Source organism: Telopea speciosissima, chromosome 2 (genome assembly GCF_018873765.1).
Source record: "Telopea speciosissima isolate NSW1024214 ecotype Mountain lineage chromosome 2, Tspe_v1, whole genome shotgun sequence".
Lineage (NCBI taxonomy): Eukaryota > Viridiplantae > Streptophyta > Magnoliopsida > Proteales > Proteaceae > Telopea > Telopea speciosissima.
Window position 1 is genome coordinate 55,582,500 of NC_057917.1, and position 27,751 is coordinate 55,610,250.

At 39.3% G+C, this 27,751-nt stretch overlaps 3 protein-coding genes across 3 annotated transcripts; all 3 read left to right on the forward strand.

The window, feature by feature from the left end:
• The first annotated feature begins 5,729 nt into the window (after window positions 1–5,729).
• LOC122650078 (pectinesterase-like) lies at window positions 5,730–7,619 on the forward strand. Its single transcript, XM_043843378.1, has 2 exons — window positions 5,730–6,639; window positions 6,748–7,619. The coding sequence occupies exons 1-2, from the start codon at window positions 5,730–5,732 to the stop codon at window positions 7,434–7,436; spliced, it is 1,599 nt and encodes a 532-aa protein (XP_043699313.1). The 3' UTR covers window positions 7,437–7,619.
• Window positions 7,620–11,164: 3,545 nt separating this feature from the next.
• On the forward strand, window positions 11,165–13,068 carry LOC122650887 (pectinesterase-like). The gene is made up of 2 exons (XM_043844252.1): window positions 11,165–12,077; window positions 12,186–13,068. Exons 1-2 carry the CDS (start codon window positions 11,165–11,167, stop codon window positions 12,872–12,874), a joined length of 1,602 nt encoding a protein of 533 aa, XP_043700187.1. The 3' UTR covers window positions 12,875–13,068.
• Window positions 13,069–19,487: 6,419 nt separating this feature from the next.
• On the forward strand, window positions 19,488–22,794 carry LOC122649787 (pectinesterase-like). The gene is made up of 2 exons (XM_043843026.1): window positions 19,488–20,302; window positions 22,047–22,794. Exons 1-2 carry the CDS (start codon window positions 19,583–19,585, stop codon window positions 22,731–22,733), a joined length of 1,407 nt encoding a protein of 468 aa, XP_043698961.1. The 5' UTR covers window positions 19,488–19,582; the 3' UTR covers window positions 22,734–22,794.
• The last annotated feature ends 4,957 nt before the right edge of the window (window positions 22,795–27,751 follow it).

Here is a 27,751-nt window from a genome sequence, read left to right on the forward strand (position 1 = left end):
ATTCAAGAATGGAAGTTTTGGGGGGCCTTTATATAGGGCTAAAATAGTTGAACGAGTAGTATCAATTGCAATTGTGGAAGGGCTGGTTTAAACGCGGTTTTGGTGCTTTTTTGAAAAGATGTACGTTTGTCGTCCATGCATGCATGACGTTTATATTCCAATAATAATAAGAAATTGTTGAAGCCCACATAAGGCCATTGACTTATGCACGCCAACTCTAAGTTGGTCTCTTTGGTGGTTTCTTTATTTGTTTTCTAATTACCTACCTCTTTATGGTGGCCTCAATGGCCGGACCGGTTCTATTTTGTACGGAGAGAATCCATGATGACTATTTCAATGCAACAACTCACATGAAGCAAGGAAGGAAGGAAGGAAGGAAGGAAGGGAGACGATTGTGACTGCGCCCACGTGCATTAAATGATGAAAAATTAGTGTAGAGTTGTAGGTTTCAAATTATTCCTATTGGCGTATACAAATAAATTCTTAATTTCTGGGGAGGGTGTGGGGTAACGTGTAAGTGTTTTGGAAATTAAAAAAGAATTCGTTAGTGATGTTTAAGGTTTTCAAAGTGCTTACGAAATGGGTTTCGAAGGCAATGGTCAGTAGGATATATATTTTCCTAATTAGGTGAACAATATCGAATAGTTATCTGGTTGGTGAAGCATAAGGTTTTCTAATGCCTTGTGAAGTCGTGGTGTATCACTCTCAAGATTACCAAAAAAAAAAAATAAAGTATCACTCTCAAGAACAACTTTTAAATATAAAAAATAAAAAATTAGATCAAGACACGCTTAGCCACAACCTGATGAGATTGAAATTTTATAACTGGGTACAGCTCAATATTCCTCTTCGTTCATAGGTCAAATATCAGTTCCAACAAAATCAATCAAATAACAAAATGAAGCTTTGAAGAAATTCATTTGATTTAAAAAGAAATTGAGGGTTGAAAAATACTATAACAATAATTTTTTTTTTAATCAGTAACAACTTTATTGCACCCAAAAAAAAAAAAAAAAAAATTTGGGGGAGGGAAAAATAAACAAAGAAGAGAAGTGTAGCAAGTGGTTTGAATTTCAAGGACTCCTTATAGGTGAAGTGGATCCGGCATAGGTACTTGAAGTCGGATTCTATTGGACAGTGCAACTGATTCATAATAGATCTTGGGTATGTCAAAAAATTATAAAGTATCGCACTTGTGCAACATATTATAGGTATTGGAACTTCTGCGCTGCTAGACGGTTTGCCTACCAAAGATCATCTTCATAAGAGAAATGTGTTGGTATCTCCCTTTTTTCGTTTATGCTAGGCGAGGTTGGAGAGTAGAGATCATCTATTTTTTTACTACCATTTTACTAGGCATATTGGGGTGATATTTTGAAGTACTGTTCCCCTTCTAGAAGGATGGGAAGCAATGCCATCTTGGAGGCAAGGTGGATTAGTAAGGCATTCAAGGGGGGGGGGGGGTTCTATTGGGAGTATTTTCAAGATTGATTTCTGTGCTACTATTGGCCCAAGATCCCTTGCTCACATGTAAAATTTTAGTCTCGTAAATAATTTATCAGGTGAAAAAATGAGGATTATGAGAGCTAAGGAGCTAGTACTAGTAGTGGTCAGAGATTCAGAGTACAAGAAGTTGAATAAATTAGACTGTGAAACTTAACAATAACTAACCCAAGACATATACTAGTTGAGTATCTGCCTTGGGTAGTTGATTCCTCCCTTGTTTTTCTTTTTTGTTCTTCGATGGCTAACTAGACATGCACCGAGATGTGTGCGGCACAACCCAACCTTTGGATGCCTCATTGACCGGTGCACTCCAAAAAAAGAAACTCAATCCGGGGCAATAGATAGATTGGCTAGGGTTTTCTCCATCCTTATTGACGGTCAACTTGCTTAGAGGACAAAACTAGGTTTTTGGGTCAGACTATATGTTCTTGGGTCAAAGCCTAATGTTAGAGCAAAAGGTTTTCTAGGGATCTGTGGGTCAGTCCAATTCCAAAAGTCTGCCAACCTAATGTACAAAGCCCATAATTTTACGCCATTGAATTATGGTGTCCAACACAGCAATTGGGCTTCCAATTCGCTTCTAAGAAAGATCATCAAGAAAGAAAAATGCTTTGCTTTTCATGGGGCTACCCTACAAAGAAAATTTAAAAGCCCAAAAGAGGCCAATGTATCTTTCAAGGCTCCTACCGTCCTACGTATGCACAAGATAAATATGACTTAACAAAAGTAATCAATTCATCATTTGTTTTTTTGACTTCTTAAAAATGTAAGTTTGAAAATTAGTATTCATTAAATTGCTAACCAATGCAAAAAATGGTCCCCACAGAGGCTGTCCACTTGTCCAGTGAGTTAGTTTGATTAATTAAATTATGAAAGGGGACTACACTTAAACGGTTGGACTCTTCGCCTCTGTTTTTTTGTACACTCCCACTAATAATGGATTAGGACTATTTAAATATAAAGTTAATTACTATATATATTCTATTGCTTTTGTGGATATGAACATTTATTGATTAAATTAGATGGAATAAAGAATAAGCACCCCACGATGCTGTCCGGGGCAAAACTGCACGTCCCCATCCAAAACACTTTAGCACTTTTTTTTTAATTTTTTACAAATCAGCAAGATTTAAATTATCAAAAAAGAAAATATCAAATATTTAACGTCGAGACATATATACTCAAACAAATAAAAATAGACATTAAAGGTGAGCCGTGGTGCGCTTCATGTCCATGCTTACCAGGAGGTCTCGAGTTCGAGTTTCCTGGTTGGTACCTTACCCCCTCCCTAGTTCAATCCCTCTCTTCTATACAAAATATAAATATAAAGTTCCCAATTCAATAAAAACAAAAAAAAACATTAGAGGATGATTTTTTTTTTTTTTTTAATTTTTGGTAAAGAACATTAGAGGATGATCAAACTCTACAAAAAAAAACAAGACCCCAGACCAATTAGTGAGAAAAATGAAACCTCGGCCGACCCAAATAGTTCCAATATAGCATCCCTTATTTTTCTTTTTCGTTAAAAGGATTCATCGATGTCGAGAAGAAAAATGAAAATACGTAACATCAAAACCTGGGCATTTCTAGACAAAAGATTAGACGAGAAGCAATCCCACCTACGGCTACACCTTCAGCAGAAACTGATCCCCCTTTGCTAATCGAATCTAAATCTGGGCATGGACATTACGTCCATTCCAAGCTCCTCAAAAATGTACGTATCTTGGGAAATGAACCATAAACTTGCGTCCATTATCTTTACAAATTCTCTTCAACTTGAGATTCGTCAAATTTGGATGGGCTTGTTTGAGCTTCACGTAGTTAGAATTGCAAAAAGATAAAGGGGATGGGATTGGGGGTAGAGGAATCTGATAACATAACCAGATGGAGAAGAAGTAGGTGGTGGAAGGTGGGGTTGGGTAGTGGTCATTAATGTTGAAGGAGGTAGCAATAGAGGTAGGGATGGGGACGGGGTGATGGCCAAAATCGAAGGAGATCGAGGGTGGATATGGGTTCACGGTGTTGGTAAAGATGAAGGGGGGAGTCTAACAATGACAAACAGTGAGTTTCATAGAAGTTGTATTGTAATCTGACAACTTTTTCAAAATTTTTGAGCAAATCATATGGAATTATGTAGTTCTTCAATCGGGTCTTAAGCCTTAATTCTAAGTGGTGACTCCATTTTATATATTGTATGATTCCAAAACCTCTCAATAATTATGCAACCCATTTTATATATACATACACTCTTCTTCCCAATCCTCGAAGGGAACCCCGATAGAAACCACATCCAGAGGGTGAGAACCCCCTCTCCCGATCTCTCGTGGCAGACCTTAACAACCACTTACTGAATTCTATTGACCAACATTTTTTAAATGAACTTGTAAAATAAACTACACAACTAAAATCCACAAGATTTTCAGATTTCTAAATATAAATAATGAAAGTCGAATTCAAGCATGAAGGAGTAGTTGAAAAACCATTGGATAGCAACAACTAGATCCAATGGGAATTCTTTATTTCTGTTTGATTTTGTTTTGTTTTATCAAAAGTCAACAAAGAATATAGTAACTATAAAAAGAATATACAAAATTAACGTCTACACATAACTCAAAAGAAAAAGATACCACTTATCTGTAGTTGATCGAGTAGTTCAACCAAGTATGTACAACATTGATTTTGCATGTGAAATGTTGACTGGTCAAACTTTGGTATGCATATATATGATCCAAATCTTTGAAATTGGACTTAGAGTATTTTTCCAATTGCGTGCAAGGTTGAAAGCTTAAAGCCGAAATCGGTATTTCAAGTGGTAAATATTACATGTGTCAACAGATTAGGTCAACCAATTTTAAAAATTTATTGGTTATTTTTTTGTTAGGATTTAGCAATGAATTTTATTTAAAAAGAGTGAATGAAATACATCAAATGGTTAATAAAGCCAAGAGAATTAAAAGAAAATCAAACTACATCTATTCACCTTTGGCATGACCAATAACAAATAGACAACCTGATCAGCTAAATCTAAATCTAGGCCTCATTTGAACATCCCAACTGATGTCAATTAAAATAAATCTAAGACGCACCTCCCAAACAGTTGATATCCTTGAAAACGCAACATGTTTTGCCAATCTATTGGCAATCACAGTGACCTCACAAAAGTAATGAGTAACGCTCCAAATAATCTTGTCCAAATACTTTTTAGAATGCAACCATTTTTGCCTAAAACTTCATAAAATGCGTTCCTTGTTATTACTGTGAGCCACTATCGCTTTTGAGCCATACTCCACCCATAGACAATTAAGAGCCATAGATTTGCAATGTTGATTACTTCTAGAAAAGTAGTAAACTCTGCCCAATAATTAGATACAACCCCTTCATATGACATAAAGCATCGAATAAAATTACCATTCATTTATGATTGGAAACCAAATTTTTAATAGAACAACACATGTGAATGGTCTAGATCGACCTCACAAGTTTAAAGGAACAACATATTTAAAATTATATATATATTTTCTAACCTCAATTCCTTTTTAATAAGATTCACTTCTTTTAGTTTTTCAAGTTTTATATTTAATATGATATTTTTAAAAATAAAACAAATTGAGCTTTTGATTTTTAATTTTATAAAGCCCATTGCGTAAGATATTGGAAAACCATAGATGTCCTTAACAAACAAAATCTTTGTTTCTAAAACACCAAACACCTCACACCTCCGCCGCCATATTACCAAAAACAAAAAAAAAAAAAATAACAGCTCTGCCGCCGGAAAACTATCCTTTTCTTACAAAACATTTTTGTTGACCATAGTGGTCAAACATGTTCTTTTGCTATTTCATGTACACCCTATCATCATTTGACCCACGTGGGCGCCGTCACAATCTTCCTGTGAGCTGTGCTTTAATGACAATATAGAATCTATTAGCCCATTGTCGCCCCTTCAATCAATAATAGACCATTTGGAATTGGAATTCAAATTAGAACACCACCAAAACAAAAAAAAAGCAAAAGGAACAAAACGGAGTTGAATCATCAAAACCTCTAAAACGCGTTCAAGCAAGCTAGCATCCACAGTTGGTACTACTCGTTCAATTATTTTAGCCCTATATAAAGGCCCCCAAAACTTCCATTCTTGAATCATATCCATTATTTGGAGTAATAACAAAACGAAGCAATCCCAATACATACTTGTTTAAGTAAGTTTAGGATCGACGTACACTATGGATAATTATAAGCTTTTCGTCAGAGTTCTTGTGAGTCTCTCATCTCTTCTTTCATTTGTTTCTTGGGTGGCTAATGCTGACACCATCTCATCATCATCTTGTACCCAAACACCATACCCTCAGATATGTAATTCTTTCATTACCTCTAATCCCTTAGCCACCTCAAAAGGTTTCCGTGATGTAGCCCTCACAGTCACTATGAACCAAGCTCAACTAGCCCATAATCACATTTCATCCATTGACTTGAGCTCTTTCGACCAGCTAGCCAAGGCAGCATGGGCTGATTGTTTGGAGCTATCCAACGACACGGTTAGCAAGCTTAATCGTGTATTGTTGTCAAACAGTTGGGAAGATACTCAAACATGGCTTAGTGCAGCTGTTGCCAATCACCAAACATGCCAAAATGGGTTTATGGAGCTCAACTCAGCTTCATTTATGTCTTCCTTACCTTCCATATTATTGAGTGACTTCTCAAAGTTGCTTAGTAACTCTCTGGCTGTAAACAAGCAGCAGGCAGCTTCAACACTGTCTGGTGGTCGTAAACAACCAGGTGGTGGTGCCAGACGATTGCTTTCTGATGGGTTCCCATCATGGGTCTCTGCTGCTGATAGAAAGCTTCTCCAATCAACAACAGCAACAACAGCAACAACAGCTAATATAGTGGTGGCTGCTGATGGGTCTGGTAATTACAAGACCATCTCTGAAGCTGTGGCTGCTTCATCAAAGCTAAGGAGTGGGACTTCAAGATTTGTAATATATGTGAAGAAGGGTACTTACAAAGAGAACGTTGAGATTACAAAGTCAATGAAGAATATAATGCTAATTGGAGATGGGATTGGTGCTACCATCGTTACTGGCGGTAAGAACGTCCAAGATGGTTCCACAACTTTCAGATCCGCCACCGTTGGTAAGCTTTCCTTCTTGAAGCTTCTACTTAATTAATTATCAGTTTGAGATATGGATTAACCTCCTCTATTCCTCGTATGACTTACATCTCCTATCTTCACCTTCTCAGCTGCAGTCGGCGACGGCTTCATCGCCAAGGCCATGACCTTCCAAAACACGGCAGGACCTCAGAAGCATCAAGCGGTCGCATTCCGTTCGGGATCAGACCAATCAGTTTTCTACCAGTGTAGCTTCCAAGGATACCAAGACACCTTATATGTTCACTCCCAACGCCAGTTCTACCGCAACTGCGACATCTACGGCACCGTAGACTTCATTTTTGGAGATGCCGCAGTCGTGTTCCAGAACTGCAACATCTATGTGAGAAAACCCATGAGCAACCAAAAGAACACTATAACGGCTCAAGGGCGGTCTGACCCGAACGAGAACACCGGAATATCGATCCATAATTGCAAAATTACAGCAGCTTCCGACTTGAAAGCGGTACAGAGTTCATATAAGACTTACTTAGGGAGGCCATGGAAGGAATACTCAAGGACTGTTGTGATGAAGACTTATCTTGATACCTTGATCGATCCTGCTGGGTGGCTCGAATGGAGTGGGAATTTCGCTCTAACCACTCTTTACTACGGAGAGTACGGGAATACAGGTTCGGGCTCCAGCACAAGTGGTCGAGTGAAGTGGAAGGGCTATCATATCATGACCACCTCCGATGCCCAGAAGTTCACTGTGCCGAACTTCTTGGGAGGTGGTTCTTGGATTGGAGCCGCCGGAGTCCCATACACTTCCGGGCTATAAATCTATAACTTGTGTGACAAGAACAAAACGTTAACCCTAGTTCGATGGGCTCATTCATTCTAAATTATTTGATTTATAATTTTTTTATTTACATGAACTTCTTGAATAGATTCAAGAGTCATTTCTCATGTTTCATGCAATTCTAATCTACTTGTATCGAATTGTCAAATGGTTTGTGTTCAATTCTTTCTGTGTAGAGTTAAGCAATAAAAAAGATTTCTTTATTTGTTTATTTTATTTTCTTTTGGCCAAATCAACCATAATATGGTGCTTTCCCCCCCCCCCCTCTTGACTGTACATAACTGATAGAGTCTTTTTTCACAATGTGATCATACTACCAGATCTGGATACCATAACAAGGGATGTTCCAAATAAGATAAACAAAGGCTCAAGATCATTTACTATTAAGAATTCAACACTAAAATTTCTCTTTTTTCCTTTTATCAACCATGGATCATCACAAAGATCATTTGTACCATCAGATGAAAGCAAAGAGGAAGCATATTTGATATATAGAAAAGAGGTCATTTTATTAATGGATGATGGAATAAGCACATCAGATGAGATCTACAAAAGAGGAGACTCAACCTAAGGAGAACCTAAAAGACCTAACAGATGCAGACCATATCCGGTAATATCTTCAGTGTATTTTCTATCTCCGTTCAGAAGTAAAATAGTGCCAAAGTTTCATTAGCAGACTGTGCCAGTAAAACTAGTCTCATCAATTTAATGATCGTAGTTTAAGGCCTTCAGGCAAATATCGCACACTTCCCTAGCCACAAACATTTCATTGTCCCTTATCCCACTAATACATCGGTAGAGGATTGATAGTTACATTGGGCTGTTGTTCCCTAGGGAGAACCTCAGATTTCTTCCCACCTAATAACTATTGTACTACATGCCTCAAATTTGTATACTTGTCGGTGGCATGACCCTTCTGTTTGTGAAAATGATAAAACAAGCCTAAGTTATAACACCTTGACTTTGGGTTTATAAGTTGTATGGGCTCCACCTGATCTATCAAACCTGCCTTGTACAAGCTATTGTAGTGGTTCCAAGAGGCGCTCATTCCCAAGTCTAAAAATTGTCTTTTGGCACATCAAGGGAAGGGGAGCAACATTTAGCTTTGCCATGTGTGATACTACTGCTATAGGGGAAGAATAATTACCAATGCATTGACTTCTGCATTTTTTTGTTGGTAATTCTTTTTTGCTACAACTAGCCTCAGACAAGGATAGTCGAGGTCCTGGAAGATCGTCACGAAAGATACCATCCTCTATCCATTGTGCTGCAACAATTAATCCTTCATAATTATGCTTATTTGGTCCTTTTTACTGGGTCAGTCCCACATCAAAGCTGCTTTGTCACAGAACCTCTTGAGATAAGACATGCACCCCTCTTCGGGTAATTGTCTTATAGTTTCAAGCTCTCTGCCACGTCAACTTGATATCAATGTTATATGAGTACTGACAGATGAATGCCTTCATCATATCGTCCCAGGTTCAGGCTTTGGATATTGGTCAGAGTGCCATTAGCCATTAGTGGCAGTGCTGAATAACGAGAATTGAAATGATTGTCTCAACTATTCATCTATGAATTCTCAAGCCCTTAGTTGTCGAATAAAGGATCAAAGGTCGGCTTAGGGACCCCCATCATGTTTAATTTCTCAGAGCTCCCCTCAAAATTTTCCAATAATTTGATGTGGGGGAAAAAACAAAGACCCTCAGTTTCAATGACTTGATCTTTTTTTTTGCTAAGGATCAGCAAGAATATATTAAAGAGGAAAAAAGAATACAAGAATTTAATGTCCAGGCATACCCAGACAGATACAGAAACACCACGCTAAGGCCAAGAGCCTACAGCCAAAAGAAAAACCAAACAAACTAAGGCTCAACAGCAGAGATCCACAGGAGAAACCAAAAGAAAACCACTAGTCGAATCTGAATCGAGGCCTACCCTTTGCATCATCAGATAAAAGTCTCCAGGCTGAAGAGGGGAAGTCAGAGACCCAAGGAGAGGACACACCACTGTTCACCGCTAACTTAGCAAGAAAATCTGCTAACGGAAAAATCCACAGCTAAAAATCTGCAGCTATAGATTTGTTGAGGAAAAATCCACAATTAAAAGTCCACAGTTAGATATTGATGCGGAAAATCCACGATTAAAAATCCATGCACTATAGATTTGTTGTGGAAATATCCGCAACTAAAAGTCCGCACTATAAATTTGTTGCGAAAAATCCTCACTACAGAGTACCCTTTTCTGCGGTAGGATAACCGCAGACTACAAACTTAGCGATGGCACTTGTAGTTACGGATAGAAAACCACAGGTAATCCGTAGCTATAGGCTATTGCTGCGGATTTTTGGATCTATTACTGCGGAAAAAACTGTAGTTATAAGCCCTTTTTGTTGTAGTGACCCCTTTTATATTCCTAACCAGGTGCTCGAGCCGATTGAGTTTCTCCTTTAATTATTGATTCTCTTGATTCCTAGATGGAACCAAAATAAGGGTATTGTCAATTGCTACTTCATCTTCCCCTCCCATCAAACTAGGGGAGGAATGATCTGAGGACAACTCCACTGATCATGAATTTCTATTGGACAGGAAACATTCATCTGCGTCTATAACATTTCAATGATACCAATCAACATCTACTCTATATTTGTGACTTTTACTTCCATAGGGTCCTGAAATGGTGAAAGATTGCTATTTATACTCATTTTGACTGAGGTATTGGAAGGGATGAATGCCTCTTAAGTCTATCAGAATCAGGATCTTGAACCCACATAGGTCATGAACTGGCTACTAAGCTCGACAAAATTCTTGATAGATTTTGGCGAGAGTCAAGAGAACCACTTCCTACCAAGTCTTTTTAGTGTTGTCGGGCACACTCTGCAGATGATAGGATCAAGTGCTCTAGTCAGGATCATGGTGGACTTGAAGTAGTTTAGATGATCAATTGGATCTGTCTTCCCATCATACAGCTCAAACGTTGGGGGCTTGAACTCGGCTCGGAGCGATGCTTTCATGATGTCATTAGAGAAATTGAGATCCCCAGTACCCATCTGCCTCTTCCAGACTTTTTGCATTTGCTCATTGAGTTGTTTGCTTAGCCCATCATCCATCTCCCGTGGTCGTACTTCCTCATGTATTTTTGGGGCTTCAATTCTTCGTGGACTTTGACCTAGTATGTTGTCTTCGACGTCTTGGGAGGTCGACTAGCTAGAGATGAATCTTCAGCAGACTCATTGACACGATTGGGGGAGGGTTATCTAGAACTGGCTAAACTCGCTCTATTGTGATTTCCCCCATCATTGTGAGTAATTCACCTTGAGTGGACAGCGATGCCGGGGGTGGATGATCTCGTACTTGGGTAATCTGCCTAACAGCATTACGGAGAAGGTTCTCCATGTTTAGGATCTGCAATTGCATCACATCCAAATGAGCATTAGTTGCCGCTACTTGAGGATCAAGGTGGTCAGCGGCAGGTGGATCATGACTCCTGGGTTCAGCTATGCCTCTGGACATATGATTGTGAAACAGAGGAGATCACAGCTTCATTGTTTTGTTTATAATTAATTATTGAGAATATTTCAAATTATTTTAGCCCTATATAAAGGCCCCCAAAACTTCCATTCTTGAATCATATCCATTATTTGGAGTAATAACAAAACGAAGCAATCCCAATACATACTTGTTTAAGTAAGTTTAGGATCGACGTACACTATGGATAATTATAAGCTTTTCGTCAGAGTTCTTGTGAGTCTCTCATCTCTTCTTTCATTTGTTTCTTGGGTGGCTAATGCTGACACCATCTCATCATCATCTTGTACCCAAACACCATACCCTCAGATATGTAATTCTTTCATTACCTCTAATCCCTTAGCCACCTCAAAAGGTTTCCGTGATGTAGCCCTCACAGTCACTATGAACCAAGCTCAACTAGCCCATAATCACATTTCATCCATTGACTTGAGCTCTTTCGACCAGCTAGCCAAGGCAGCATGGGCTGATTGTTTGGAGCTATCCAACGACACGGTTAGCAAGCTTAATCGTGTATTGTTGTCAAACAGTTGGGAAGATACTCAAACATGGCTTAGTGCAGCTGTTGCCAATCACCAAACATGCCAAAATGGGTTTATGGAGCTCAACTCAGCTTCATTTATGTCTTCCTTACCTTCCATATTATTGAGTGACTTCTCAAAGTTGCTTAGTAACTCTCTGGCTGTAAACAAGCAGCAGGCAGCTTCAACACTGTCTGGCGGTCGTAAACAACCAGGTGGTGGTGCCAGACGATTGCTTTCTGATGGGTTCCCTTCATGGGTCACTGCTGCTGATAGAAAGCTTCTTCAATCAACAACAGCAACAGCAGCTTCACAAGCTGCTAATATAGTGGTGGCTGCTGATGGGTCTGGTAATTACAAGACCATCTCTCAAGCCCTGTCTGCTTCATCCAAGCTAAGGAGTGGGACTTCAAGATTTGTAATATATGTGAAGAAGGGTACTTACAAAGAGAACGTTGAGATTACAAAGTCAATGAAGAATATAATGCTAATTGGAGATGGGATTGGTGCTACCATCGTTACTGGCGGTAAGAACGTCCAAGATGGTTCCACAACTTTCAGATCCGCCACCGTTGGTAAGCTTTCCTTCTTGAAGCTTCTACTTAATTAATTATCAGTTTGAGATATGGATTAACCTCCTCTATTCCTCGTATGACTTACATCTCCTATCTTCACCTTCTCAGCTGCAGTCGGCGACGGCTTCATCGCCAAGGCCATGACCTTCCAAAACACGGCAGGACCTCAGAAGCATCAAGCGGTCGCATTCCGTTCGGGATCAGACCAATCAGTTTTCTACCAGTGTAGCTTCCAAGGATACCAAGACACCTTATATGTTCACTCCCAACGCCAGTTCTACCGCAACTGCGACATCTACGGCACCGTAGACTTCATTTTTGGAGATGCCGCAGTCGTGTTCCAGAACTGCAACATCTATGTGAGAAAACCCATGAGCAACCAAAAGAACACTATAACGGCTCAAGGGCGGTCTGACCCGAACGAGAACACCGGAATATCGATCCATAATTGCAAAATTACAGTAGCTTCCGACTTGAAAGCGGTACAGAGTTCATATAAGACTTACTTAGGGAGGCCATGGAAGGAATACTCAAGGACTGTTGTGATGAAGACTTATCTTGATACCTTGATCGATCCTGCTGGGTGGCTCGAATGGAGTGGGAATTTCGCTCTAACCACTCTTTACTACGGAGAGTACGGGAATACAGGTTCGGGCTCCAGCACAAGTGGTCGAGTGAAGTGGAAGGGCTATCATATCATGACCACCTCCGATGCCCAGAAGTTCACTGTGCCGAACTTCTTGGGAGGTGGTTCTTGGATTGGAGCCGCCGGAGTCCCATACACTTCCGGGCTATAAATCTATAACTTGTGTGACACGAACAAAACGTTAACCCTAGTTCGATGGGCTCATTCATTCTAAATTATTTGATTTATAATTTTTTTATTTACATGAACTTCTTGAATAGATTCAAGAGTCATTTCTCATGTTTCATGCAATTCTAATCTACTTGTATCGAATTGTCAAATGGTTTGTGTTCAATTCTTTCTGTGTAGAGTTAAGCAATAAAAAAGATTTCTTTATTTGTTTATTTTATTTTCTTTTGGCCAAATCAACCATAATATGGTGCTTTCCCCCCCCCCCCCCTCTTGACTGTACATAACTGATAGAGTCTTTTTTCACAATGTGATCATACTACCAGATCTGGATACCATAACAAGGGATGTTCCCAAATAAGATAAACAAAGGCTCAAGATCATTTACTATTAAGAATTCAACACTAAAATTTCTCTTTTTTCCTTTTATCAACCATGGATCATCACAAAGATCATTTGTACCATCAGATGAAAGCAAAGAGGAAGCATATTTGATATATAGAAAAGAGGTCATTTTATTAATGGATGATGGAATAAGCACATCAGATGAGATCTACAAAAGAGGAGACTCAACCTAAGGAGAACCTAAAAGACCTAACAGATGCAGACCATATCCGGTAATATCTTCAGTGTATTTTCTATCTCCGTTCAGAAGTAAAATAGTGCCAAAGTTTCATTAGCAGACTGTGCCAGTAAAACTAGTCTCATCAATTTAATGATCGTAGTTTAAGGCCTTCAGGCAAATATCGCACACTTCCCTAGCCACAAACATTTCATTGTCCCTTATCCCACTAATACATCGGTAGAGGATTGATAGTTACATTGGGCTGTTGTTCCCTAGGGAGAACCTCAGATTTCTTCCCACCTAATAACTATTGTACTACATGCCTCAAATTTGTATACTTGTCGGTGGCATGACCCTTCTGTTTGTGAAAATGATAAAACAAGCCTAAGTTATAACACCTTGACTTTGGGTTTATAAGTTGTATGGGCTCCACCTGATCTATCAAACCTGCCTTGTACAAGCTATTGTAGTGGTTCCAAGAGGCGCTCATTCCCAAGTCTAAAAATTGTCTTTTGGCACATCAAGGGAAGGGGAGCAACATTTAGCTTTGCCATGTGTGATACTACTGCTATAGGGGAAGAATAATTACCAATGCATTGACTTCTGCATTTTTTTGTTGGTAATTCTTTTTTGCTACAACTAGCCTCAGACAAGGATAGTCGAGGTCCTGGAAGATCGTCACGAAAGATACCATCCTCTATCCATTGTGCTGCAACAATTAATCCTTCATAATTATGCTTATTTGGTCCTTTTTACTGGGTCAGTCCCACATCAAAGCTGCTTTGTCACAGAACCTCTTGAGATAAGACATGCACCCCTCTTCGGGTAATTGTCTTATAGTTTCAAGCTCTCTGCCACGTCAACTTGATATCAATGTTATATGAGTACTGACAGATGAATGCCTTCATCATATCGTCCCAGGTTCGGGCTTTGGATATTGGTCAGAGTGCCATTAGCCATTAGTGGCAGTGCTGAATAACGAGAATTTAACTATTCATCTATGAATTCTCAAGCCCTTAGTTGTCGAATAAAGGATCAAAGGTCGGCTTAGGGACCCCCATCATGTTTAATTTCTCAGAGCTCCCCTCAAAATTTTCCAATAATTTGATGTGGGGGAAAAAACAAAGACCCTCAGTTTCAATGACTTGATCTTTTTTTTTGCTAAGGATCAGCAAGAATATATTAAAGAGAAAAAAAGAATACAAGAATTTAATGTCCAGGCATACCCAGACAGATACAGAAACACCACGCTAAGGCCAAGAGCCTACAGCCAAAAGAAAAACCAAACAAACTAAGGCTCAACAGCAGAGATCCACAGGAGAAACCAAAAGAAAACCACTAGTCGAATCTGAATCGAGGCCTACCCTTTGCATCATCAGATAAAAGTCTCCAGGCTGAAGAGGGGAAGTCAGAGACCCAAGGAGAGGACACACCACTGTTCGCCGCTAACTTAGCAAGAAAATCTGCTAACGGAAAAATCCACAGCTAAAAATCTGCAGCTATAGATTTGTTGCGGAAAAATCCACAATTAAAAGTCCACAGTTAGATATTGACTGCGGAAAATCCACAGTTAAAAATCCGCAGCTATAGATTTGTTGTGGAAATATCCGCAACTAAAAGTCCGCAGCTATAAATTTGTTGCGAAAAAATCCTCAGCTACAGAGTACCCTTTTCCTGCGGTAGGATAACCGCAGCTACAAACTTAGCGATGGCACTTGTAGTTACGGATAGAAAACCACAGGTAATCCGTAGCTATAGGCTATTGCTGCGGATTTTTGGATCTATTACTGCGGAAAAAACTGTAGTTATAAGCCCTTTTTGTTGTAGTGACCCCTTTTATATTCCTAACCAGGTGCTCGAGCCGATTGAGTTTCTCCTTTAATTATTGATTCTCTTGATTCCTAGATGGAACCAAAATAAGGGTATTGTCAATTGCTACTTCATCTTCCCCTCCCATCAAACTAGGGGAGGAATGATCTGAGGACAACTCCACTGATCATGAATTTCTATTGGACAGGAAACATTCATCTGCGTCTATAACATTTCAATGATACCAATCAACATCTACTCTATATTTGTGACTTTTACTTCCACAGGGTCCTGAAATGGTGAAAGATTGCTATTTATACTCATTTTGACTGAGGTATTGGAAGGGATGAATGCCTCTTAAGTCTATCTGAATCAGGATCTTGAACCCACATAGGTCATGAACTGGCTACTAAGCTCGACAAAATTCTTGATAGATTTTGGCGAGAGTCAAGAGAACCACTTCCTACCAAGTCTTTTTAGTGTTGTCGGGCACACTCTGCAGATGATAGGATCAAGTGCTCTAGTCAGGATCATGGTGGACTTGAAGTAGTTTAGATGATCAATTGGATCTGTCTTCCCCTCATATAGCTCAAACGTTGGGGGCTTGAACTCGGCTGGGAGCGATGCTTTCATGATGTCATCTGACAAGGCACTGTCATTAGAGAAATTGAGATCCCCAGTACCCATCTGCCTCTTCCAGATTTTTTGCATCTGCTCATTGAGTTGTTTGCTTAGCCCATCATCCATCTCCCATGGTCGTACTTCCTCATGCATTTTTGGGGCATCAATTCTTCGTGGACTTTGACCTAGTATGTTGTCTTCGACCTCATGGGAGGTCGACTAGCTAGAGATCGATCTTCAGCAGACTCATTGACACGATTGGGGGAGGGTTATCTAGAACTGGCTAAACTCGCTCTATTGTGATTTCCCCCATCATTGTGAGTAATTCACCTTGAGTGGACAGCGATGCCGGGGGTGGCGGAGGATCTCGTACTTGGGTAATCCTGCCTAACAGCATTACGGAGAAGGTTCTCCATGTTTAGGATCTGCAATTGCATCACATCCAAATGAGCATTAGTTGCCGCTACTTGAGGATCAAGGTGGTCAGCGGCAGGTGGATCATGACTCCTGGGTTCAGCTATGCCTCTGGACATATGATTGTGAAACAGAGGAGATCACAGCTTCATTGTTTTGTTTATAATTAATTATTGAGAATATTTCAAATTGAGATGGCCCATGTTGCGGTCGTCCTCCATGCTGCAAGGACTGTGATGTGACAATGGAGGAGAGCTTTCTACAATTCTAAATTAAGAAAATTTTTACAGGAAAGGTTTCCAACAAGACATTGTTTATTTGTGTAAGCGGAACAATCTCATCCACTGCCGCCAATAATTAACGCCACTCACCTCCTAATTTCTATCTGGATGAGAAGAATGGTGATAAGGATCTCTACCACCTTATGAAGTAGAGTGTTTTGCATCATCACTAATACCTTTTTTACTAAATCCCAACAAGCTAGGAAGACAAGATGATCTTGAAAGTTAGTTAACCTTATGATAATAGCCTGCAACTCAAACCAACCAAACTATTGCTTCACTTAGAAAATCTTTCATTTTAATTTTACTATAGAACTAAACAGCTAGACTGAGATGGATCTAGTATTCTAGTGCTTCTTGGTTTCTTATCAAGGAGTCCTAAGTCCTAACCACCTATCGTGCCGAGCCTTATCTAGATCAACATCGCTGATGAGCTGGTTCTTGGTGGTGGATAGAGAGAGGGCGAGTCTATCGCTAATAAAAACTCATAACCATGTCAATTATTAATGAGAGAAATCTTAGATTAGATTTTCTCTTTACACACCCAAAGAAAAACATCTTAGATGTCACTCTTAAGACTATTAGAAAAGTCTCCCATCTAGCCTGCATCATCGTCAACGTGGTCCTGCTCTAAACTTATTTGATGAAATGTCTGATTGAATATACAGGGACATGTGGTAGCTAGTATCGAACCCATCCAATTTGGTATCGTATGGCATCGATCAAAGAAATTAAGCTTGAGGAGCAAAATCCAAGTCTTCCTTCTCTAGTCACCAAGAAGCTTCCTTTGCTTTGTTTGCTTCTCTCTTTGCTCAAAGGGAGAGGACCCCATGAAAGCCTAGCAACACCATATAGGTCCATAACCAACCAGGTCAAATGGTTTTTTTTTTTTGTTGCAAATATGGCCCTCAAAATTGTTCTTTAGTTTATTGGTACTTTGCCTACGGAGAATCTACTTTCAAGTACCTTAAAGATTCAATTTCTTTCATAGAACCTTTAAAATTTGGTAATTTTGGAAAACAATAAGTGGGCTCCATTTTGTGATTCAAACAAATAAATAAAAATAGCATGCGACCGTGCATGAATCCCTTCTTCATCAAAAAATTAGATAAAAGAAAGGAAAAAAATTCATACAAAAGAACAAGCTTTATGTAAGAAGTCAAGCATTGGAATGGTCTGTGTTTCCAGCAAAAACTATCTTCTTTTTCACAAACAATCCACGAGACCTGAAATAGAAAGAGTAAAGGCTCGGAGTAGGTCTCCGGGGAACACTCTTTGATGATCAAGTCAGTATATTGATCAGATTATTCAATGGAATCTAAAGAGTATTTCACAATGGTTTATCTCTCGCCTGGAGTGTGGTATTTATAGGGTTCATGGGACATGTCCCCTTCTGTGAATAAGATCCGAGTTCTGGTAGGAATACATTCCTTGGGTCGGTAGATCCTTTCCCTTCTTTGAGATTCTTTAGATACGCATGAGCTATAATAGGAATTGGATAAGTTATCAATTGTAACTGATATTCAGTTGGATTTGCTTTCTTTTCGTGGAGAGTCCCGAATGTGCACGTGATTATATTCATACGCTTCTTTGTAGGCATGCCACGTGACGCATGTTAATTGGTGGCAGGATAACTGTCCACATCAGTATGCTTCGGTAAGTTTATCATGGTAGTCCATCTCATTGTGCCACGAGGAATGATGATGTGTCTGAATAGGTAATACATGGCTTTGATAGCAACATATCAAATTTCAGAATATAATTCAATCAAATAATTTCCCATGTATTAGCACGCATCTGCATGTATGTTATTGTGTACTTACGGTACTCCAACCACTATTGTACTCTCTCCCATAGTCTTGATTTTCAATCCTTTATTTTACTACTTGACAAACTCTAGTTGAGCTAAATTTCAATATGTGAGGAAAAGACCTTGGGGTCTACTCTCCAAAAAATTCTGATCCCATTGGATTTGCCACATTGCATATATCTTAAATAATTTATACTAAATTTTTTCCCATACATTGCTATGGAATCTAATGGATAGACCACCTAGTTGTGCCAAGTGAAAGATGATCTACCCATTTACATAACTTCAATCTTCATCCAATCCATTACGTGGTGGATAATTGTGCCATCAATTGATGAAAATGAAAATGAAAATGAAAATGATGGCACACATCCCTTCCATACTATCTCTTCTTCAAAGACACTTTTTTCTCCTTGACCTTATAGATTCCTTTTATACAAACTGAAAAAGACATTTTAAACTTTCAATTAACAGGAGAATAATGATAATCGATTTTGAATGAACCCTTCTCCAAGGTAGAAGGAAAATTTTCACCTTGGTTTTATATGTGGAAGACGTCATTGACCCATTTTATTTTTTTCAATTGTGATGGATTAACCTGTGGTAGTATTGAGCCGTACAAGACCGGGCACGGGCATAAATGCCACAATAAAGAGGTAACTATAGACCATAGAGAAACCGCCAAGTAGACCAACTTAGAGTTGGAAAGTCAATGGCTTCAGAATCTATTGGCCCATTGCAGCCAATTCAAACAAAAAAAGAAAAAAGACTGTTTGGAATTCCCAAACCACAAACAAGCCAATATTCTTTTTTCACGTAAGTGTCATGCATGGCCCAAACCCAAAACCTTTTCATAGCTCTAAACGCGTTCAAGTCTACTACTCTATTAAGCCCTATATAAAGGGTACAACTTCCATGCTTGATTCATTGCAATTTGGAGTAATAAGGCAGCAATCCAATACTTACTTGTTTAAGTTTTGGGTCACTATGGATAATAAGCTTCTTTCTAAAATTCTTGTGAGTCTCTCATCTCTTCTTTCATTTTTCTCTGGGGTGGCTAATGGTCACACCATATCATCATCCTCATCCTCATCATCTTCTTGTAGCCAAACACCATACCCTCAAATATGTAATTCCTTTGTTACCTCTAATCCTCTAGCCACCTCAAAAGGTTTCCGTGATGTAGCCCTCATGGTCACTATGAACCAAGCTCAATTAGCCCATAATCACATTTCAGCTATGGACTTGAGCTCCTTCGATAAGCCAGCCAGGGCAGCATGGACTGACTGTGTGGAGCTCTATAACGACACGGTTAGCAAGCTTAATCGTGTATTATTAGAATCTAATAGTTGGGAAGATACTCAAACATGGCTTAGTGCAGCTGTTGCCAATCACCAAACATGCCAAAATGGGTTTATGGAGCTCAACTCAGCTTCATTTATGTCTTCCTTACCTTCCATATTGTTGAGTGACTTCTCAAAGTTGCTTAGTAACTCTCTGGCTGTAAACAACCAGCTGGCAGCTTCAACACTGTCTGGCGGTCGTAAACAATTGCAACCAGGTGGTGGTGCCAGACGCTTGCTTTCTGATGGATTCCCTTCATGGGTCTCTGCTTCTGATAGAAAGCTTCTCCAATCAACAACAGCAACAGCAGCTAATATAGTTGTGGCTGCTGATGGGTCTGGTAATTACAAGACCATCTCTGAAGCTGTGGCTGCTTCATCAAAGCTAAGGAGTGGGACTTCAAGATTTGTTATATATGTGAAGAAGGGTACTTACCAAGAGAATGTTGAGATTACAAAGTCAATGAAGAATATAATGCTAATTGGAGATGGGATTGATGCTACCATAGTTACTGGTAGTAAAAACGTCCAAGATGGTTCCACAACTTTCAGATCCGCCACCGTTGGTAAGCTTTCTTTCTTGAAACTTCAACTTAATTAATCCTCAATTCGTCCAAGATGATTCTTAAGATCTTTTTGCTTTCCAAGCTGTTCTTTTCAGAGAAAAAGGATGTACACACTGACATGGACGTACAGCCCTCTCATAGTCTCTCTCTTCTCCCGCTCCCTCTCCCTCTCCCTCTCCCTCTCCCTCTCCCTCTTCGTGTGTTAATGAGATATTCTCCTCCTTCACTTTACCCCCCCCCCTCCTTAAGCCACTTATTTCTTGCACATTCTTTTATTGTTTTCTAAAAGGTTTCCTACAAAGGCAGTACACACTATAACCAATGAAGGATTGAAAAATGTTTTCTAAAAGGTTTCCTACAAAGGCAGTACACACTGTAACCAATGAAGGATTGAAAAATAGTATCAGGGCCTACATGGGTTCACATAGTCGGAATAAGAGAGAAAAATGTTAGTATATAAGTCATACTATTTATTTGGGAAGTAGTTTTTTGTTCTGGAGTATGTGTGGTCTACGCCAACACCTATGTGTCTATCTGTCTTCTCCTCAAAACAAGGGGGTGTCTCCAGATTGTCTACTGTCGCTTGCCCGTGTTGTGGGTGTGCAGTGCGTGCTTCCTCACATAGGCAAGAGCGCAATGACCGCCTTACCCACTGCCCGAGCACCCTACTCAGGTAGGGTAGGATGATCATTATGCCCCTACCTATGTAAGTGTAAGGAAGCACACCCACAGCACAGGAAGGCAATAGTAAAGGGTCCAAATTGGAGAAATAGACTCATGCAGTCATGAGAGCGGCCTCTTATGTGAGAAAGATATAAAGAAATCTGTAAAAAGGAAGTGTAGAAGTCTTTTACCTTAACTTTTTTCTTTATGTTTTTATGGACCTCAATTCACCATCACGTACAAGGTACAAGCACGTTGTACAATGCAAAAAGAGCATTTATGTTAACAAAAAAAGACAGGTGTAGCACCAAGCCAACACCGTAAGTGAAGCGTACAGCCGGAGTACGACTTTTTCTTCTGTAACACGATTAGCCCTACTCAATGAAACAGGACGTCCACACATCAGGCCCCCCTCTCTCTCTCTCTCTCTCTCTCTCTCTCTCTCTCTCTAATTGACTATTTGATAGGGAAATATTACTATTTTAGGGGTACTTAGGTCTTAACATCTCTCTCTGTGTATGGTGGGGTACTTAGGTCTCTCTCTCTATATGGTGTGTGACTGACTATGATAGGGAAATATACTGAGTTGTGACTCTGATAAGGAAATATTACTGTTTTAAAAGGTACTTAGGTTGTTGTTGAGAAGGTTAAAACTTAAAAGTGATTCGATCGGCGACAGTACGGAATCTATCCTCAGATTTGACATTCTCCGCTTTTGAAAATGGTTCAACCCATCACTTCCTACAATCAATAAGGGGAAGAATAACTCGGTACGGGACGTTTTCTTTTAGAAAGGAAAGAGGTAGATGCATGGGAGTGTTGGTTGGTTGGTGTAGGCCATATTTATTAACAGAAAATTATTTCTCAACAAATATATAATAATAAAAAGAAAGAACACCATTCAACCCAGACACGGTCAGGACATGAAATGACTGTCCCATCCTCATGGAAAGGCAAGGGTGTACTGATCATTTCACGCCTGGCTGCTGTACGTATCCCGGCACAGGTATGGATTAAACGCTAATCATTCCCATCTTATGACTTACATGAATGAATAAATGTGCTATTTTCTTCTCCTCAGGTGCAGTCGGTGACGGCTTCATCGCCAAGGCTATGACCTTCCAAAACACGGCCGGTCCTCAGAAACACCAAGCAGTTGCATTCCGTTCAGGCTCAGACCAATCAGTTTTGTATCAGTGTAGCTTCAACGGTTACCAAGACACCTTATATGTCTACTCCCAACGCCAATTCTACAGCTACTGTGACATCTACGGCACCCAAGACTTCATTTTCGGAGATGCCGCCGTCGTGCTCCAGAACTGCAATATCTATGTGAGAAAACCCATGAGCAACCAGATGAATACCGTGACGGCTCAAGCGCGGTCTGATCCAAACGAGAACACCGGAATTTCGATCCATAACTGCAGAATTACAGCCGCTTCAGACTTGAAAGCAGTACAGAGTTCATATAAGACTTATTTGGGGAGGCCATGGAAGGAATACTCAAGGACTGTTGTCATGACGACTTATATTGATAGCTTGATCGATCCTGCAGGGTGGCTCGAATGGAGTGGCAATTTTGCTCTGAGCACTCTTTACTATGGAGAGTACGGGAATACTGGTTCTGGTTCCAGCACTAGTGGTCGAGTGAAGTGGATGGGGTATCATATCATGAGCGCCTCTGATGCCCAGAAGTTCACAGTTGCAAACTTCTTGGGTGGTGGTTCTTGGATTGCAGCCGCCGGAGTCCCTTACTCTTCCGGCCTATAAACCTTGTGTGACTTAAGACATAAATATGTTACATAAGTCTTTGTCATTTCTCATGTTGCATCAAATTATGCAGATGTACTTGAATTGAATTATTGTATGGTTTGTGTTCAATTCCCTTGTAGGGCTAGGCGTTTTAATGGCATTATTGTATCAAATTACTATACCCATTTATTACTGTAATTTCTGGGTTTGAATAATAATCGTATGATTTCCTACCCCAAAAAAAATAGGGAAAAAGAATCCTATGGTATCCCCTTGTTTTGAGAAGGTCGGAGAGAGAGATAGGCACATGAGAGTGCTGGCATAGACCACACTTCCGGACACCGAAAATTGATTCCCAAAAAATTTAATAGTATGATTTTATGACTTACTAGAATAACAAAAAAGACTTTTATGGGGCCTAAATAGAACATGCATTGGGGGTTTAAAAGAGTATTTAATAATGGGGCAGGAGGGGATCTATAAATGCCACTTTATCTCCCATGCAAACCCAATGGGAGTACGGAAGAGACCACCTCAAGATTTGTATAAAAGGAGCTAGCCCACATGTAATGCATGAGAGAAAATATTATTGGGTCATACACAGCTGTGTTTACAACCTTTTCCTTAATAAATCTGATTAATTAGGTGGTCACAATGTGATCTTATAACCTTTGGAAGAAGATCCTTTCAAGTGCCTGCAGTAGTGCATTGCAGACGTTAGAGCTTGACACTTGGCAAATATTAAATCTAATGGTGTCAAGCTCAAGAAAAAAAACTTGATCAATCAAGTTCGGCACTGTTGGATGAGGCATCTGCTAGGTGTCAAGCTCCGACACCCACACTGCACCGTACTGCAGGCAGATGCACGCACATTAATTTGGAAGGTCAGCTCAAGGATGCTTGAATCATCCATAGTTGACAACGTCAGAGTCACTCCGAAAAATTCATCTCCAGCGCCTCAGTGAGTGCAGCTGGAGTCCATCCCTCATCCATTGTAATGGTCTATAATAATGTCAATCTGAGTCTCTCAGACCGAGTTGGATTGACAGGAGCATGGCTATCTGTGGTTTAGGGTTAAGGGTCGGTTTGGAATTTATTATGGATTTCTGACCATTTTTTCTTGTAAGTTTATCTTATTGGTTTCATTTATTTATTTATTTTACATTAATAACTGAACCAAAATGCAATTATTTTCAAGAATGAAATGTTTGTTATGCTTAGACTGTGTTTGATATGTATTTTGGGTTGATTTCAATTCATTCTACTCTTCACTCGAATAGTTATTTCTTTGCCAAATTGGCTGAGGCTTACGTGACACAAATTCAAAAACAAAACCCTAGAGTCATGCTCATGCGTACGGGTACCACTTGTACGTCATGATCGCCCTTTAGGATGGATGGGGGGGACCAAATTAAGACCTGGTCATAATAATACCTCAAGTGGTTTATTAGACGCCAAAAGGGTTGTCACATCTGAACCCACAAAACTAAAAGGACTAAATATATGTATATATATAAAGTAGTATTAAGCTGGGCTCATTGGATAAGGAGAATCTCATAATTCTATTTGCTGAGAGAGAAAAATGGCAACAAGAGCTTTAAAAGAGGTAGCTGATTGGAAGCCCTCACCTGAACTACAGTGGTTAGGGTGGGATTTAAGTGCTCTATCTAAAGCTTGTTTTAAGTAGGAGATATACAGTCCACATGTCTATCAGTCACTAGCTACGTTCACATAATCAATTAATTGGATGTCTTTGGCTGGGGGTTGCAATTTCCACAAATGCATGAAAGTAAAATTTACAACTATCTTTGATTGATGGCAGCATGATGTGGATACCCTAAAAACGGAAATGTCAATTATCTTAATAAATACCATTGACACTGACCATTTATAGAGACTAGCAATTATGCCATTAATTACTTTATAGAGACTAGCAATTATCAAAAAAATTAAGATTTTATTTTTTAGTAGAAAAAACAAAAAAAAAAGACTTTAGGAGGAAGGGGAGAAATATATTGTGAATTGATAAGGGTATTTTAGTATTGTAAAATATTATTTATTAATTATATAATAGTATTGTAAAACGTTTTGGATAAATATCCGAATTTGAAATTGAAATATCTGTATTCGCATCCAATTAGCTTTTGAATGGATTTGGATAGTTTCCAGAAACTAATTTTTCAGAATACAGATTCTCCTAAATACGAACCAAATATGGATTTTCGATTATCAATTTATATCCCTAATTAGCATGTACCATTTTTCTTTCTCTCTATGAAATGACCTTGCTACCCTCTTATGTAGGAAACTTTTTCATCACACCTCATTGGTGTGCTCCCCTATGCTATTTACTCAGGGAATCATCTCTTTTTCTTAATAATAAATTGGGGTGCTATTCTCTGTGCCGCAGCGCAGGCTACACCCAGGAACATAGGGGTGGGTGCAATGACCACCCTGCCCCCCTGAGTGGCAGGCCCATGTTCCTGGGCGCAGTCTGCGCTGCAGCCTAGAAAACATTCTCCCTAATAAACTTTAAAGGAAACTACGAGTTTTCCTCACTTTTAAAAAATCTACTTGTATTGTCGAGGTAGAACCATTTTTTTCTCAAAGATTCCCCTAGTATGAATAAGTAGAGGAAAGGACAAGAGCCACTTTTATACAGTGATGGCAACGGGTGGTTTAATTAGATAACCCCCTTGGCCCACCACTATCTGATGAACGTATGGTATGACCGGCCAATATGGGATTTAATTGGTCAAGTCCGGGCTCTAGGAAATCGCAGTCCTTCTTTACAAACATTTTGAAAGAAAAAAAAAAACCCCTAAGTCCCTAATTGGCTTGTAAAAATTAGTGAGTTCTATGTTTCATGGGGCAAGTTTAGGTTGAGCAATATTTTAAGTAGATTTGGCTTTCACATTAGAAGAACCTTGCTCAATTCCAATATTGCCGTGACTATCTTTAATTAGGGAGAGAGAACGCTGCATGGTTGTATGACCCCTGCATCAATGCGGGGATAATGGAAGCATGCACCCAACAATCAAAATGGGGCCGGGTGGGATAGTCATTTCATCAACCTTGTATCTGAGCATAGGGACGTACAATCAAACAACGTTCTTTTTGCCTTTTAAGTAATAAAAGAATTGGAATTGGGATTTCTTGATATAAATATAGATAAAGGGCAAAGTGGTAAAATGATAAGATTGATTAGCTTGGTTTAATGATGCAAAATTAAAAATCTAATCAATTATATTTAATCATAACCTATAAAAAAAATCGTATGTATAGTAAATAACTCTTGAAAAAAATAAAGCAATCTATAAGAACAAAATTTTACTACGTATGCAGAATTGCAGATGTAAAGCAATTTTGAAATAAATTTTAATTCACCCCACTCAAATGTAAGTAGAAAATACAAAAAATATGGAGATGCTGGCCTTAAGTAAATGAGTATCGTACGTAACATATCTTTGATAAATTAAAGAGCTGAAAAATGATTTATTGGTAAACTACAAGTGTTACAAGAGTTTATGACCTTGTACTTATACGAACAAAAATAATTCAAATTCTATTCTATTTTACTTTCCATGACAGTTGATATGCAACTAGATATTCGATACATCCTTCTCATCCTCACAACCACCTCCACCTCCTCCATTATCCTGGTATTTAAAACTTCAGCACCTTTGATTACATTGGACCATATAATTAGCCTTCCAGTTTCATAAATCAACAAAACTGTGAAATAGTTTTGTGGATCCAAATTTACATTATTTAGTAGGCTAGTAGCACAACCATAGGCTTTCAGTGCAATGAAGAATATTTGAGTGGTCCAGGTAGTGGAACTAATTAACGAAAAGACTACATTTAATTCTAGCATATAACGACACTGATTGAATGGGATGAAAGCGCTTGCTAAGTGATGTACTAGTGCTACCAGAAAGTAAAAAAAAAAAAAAAGCAGATGTACTTGTGTGTTTTTTTTTTTTTTTTTTTTTCTTTACATAAAACAATTCAATTCAGATAAACGGCATGAACTAAGTAAGGTTTGGATATAAATTATCAAAGACCAAGAAATGGAAGATAGCCAAAGTGTCTCACATGCTATCGATCGGCATGATAAACTAAGGGATTGGTAACACAACCCAATAGATTCCCTAGAAAAAAGGCTATAAACACAGCCAACAAGACAACAAGATACATGAAACATATCCTTGTGAGATGAAAAAACCACTAATGAGGTAATAATGGCAAACAAAACCATATGGGTGTCCACTTCAATATCAGAGATCCACTTTGGTCCCTATGATCCAAAATGGCCCAGTGTAGCTTGAATAGGGAAAGCAATTGGGTTTAGCCTCAAGATTCTCTGGTCTTCTTTTATGATGTCAATGTCGACTCCAGCCTCCAGCTCTACCACTTGATATGTGGTCAATAAGCGTTGCATCCTCAAGCCCTTTATGATGGGGAGAATTAACTTAAAATCCATCAATGCAGGGAAGGTTCTTCAAGGGGATGGATTAATGTCGGTTCATCGAGTTTCTAGCCCAAATCCACAACACTGGGCCGAAACGATGGGGAAGAGGGATGGACGGTGGTTTTCAATAGAGCCTCCATGAACTATCCCTTGCTTAAGTGAGCGGCCAATCCTGCACCGTTACTAGCGGTATTATTGGCCATAAGGAGCAATGTGGGATTGAATAGGTGCAGTAACGGTAGGTGAGTGGGAGAAATTGTTTGTGACCGATGGAAGAGTTTGAAATAGAGTGGAAACTGATGGGAGATTTTGATATGGTGTAGCAATTGATGGAAGTGCTGGAGGCCATTAAGACTCATACAGTTTCTAGGAGGATTTGAAAAGGAGACGTGATGCGACTGTTACCGTTTAGGGTGCAAGATGAGATGGCAATGTGGGTAAATGCCCGTGAATTTCTATAACCATTGCTAGAGTAGTAACAGTTGATAGTGACCGTGAGCCCTGAGTCAGCTGTCGCATGATTGATTTGATAATTTCTACGGTATCAACTTCTCCGGCAATG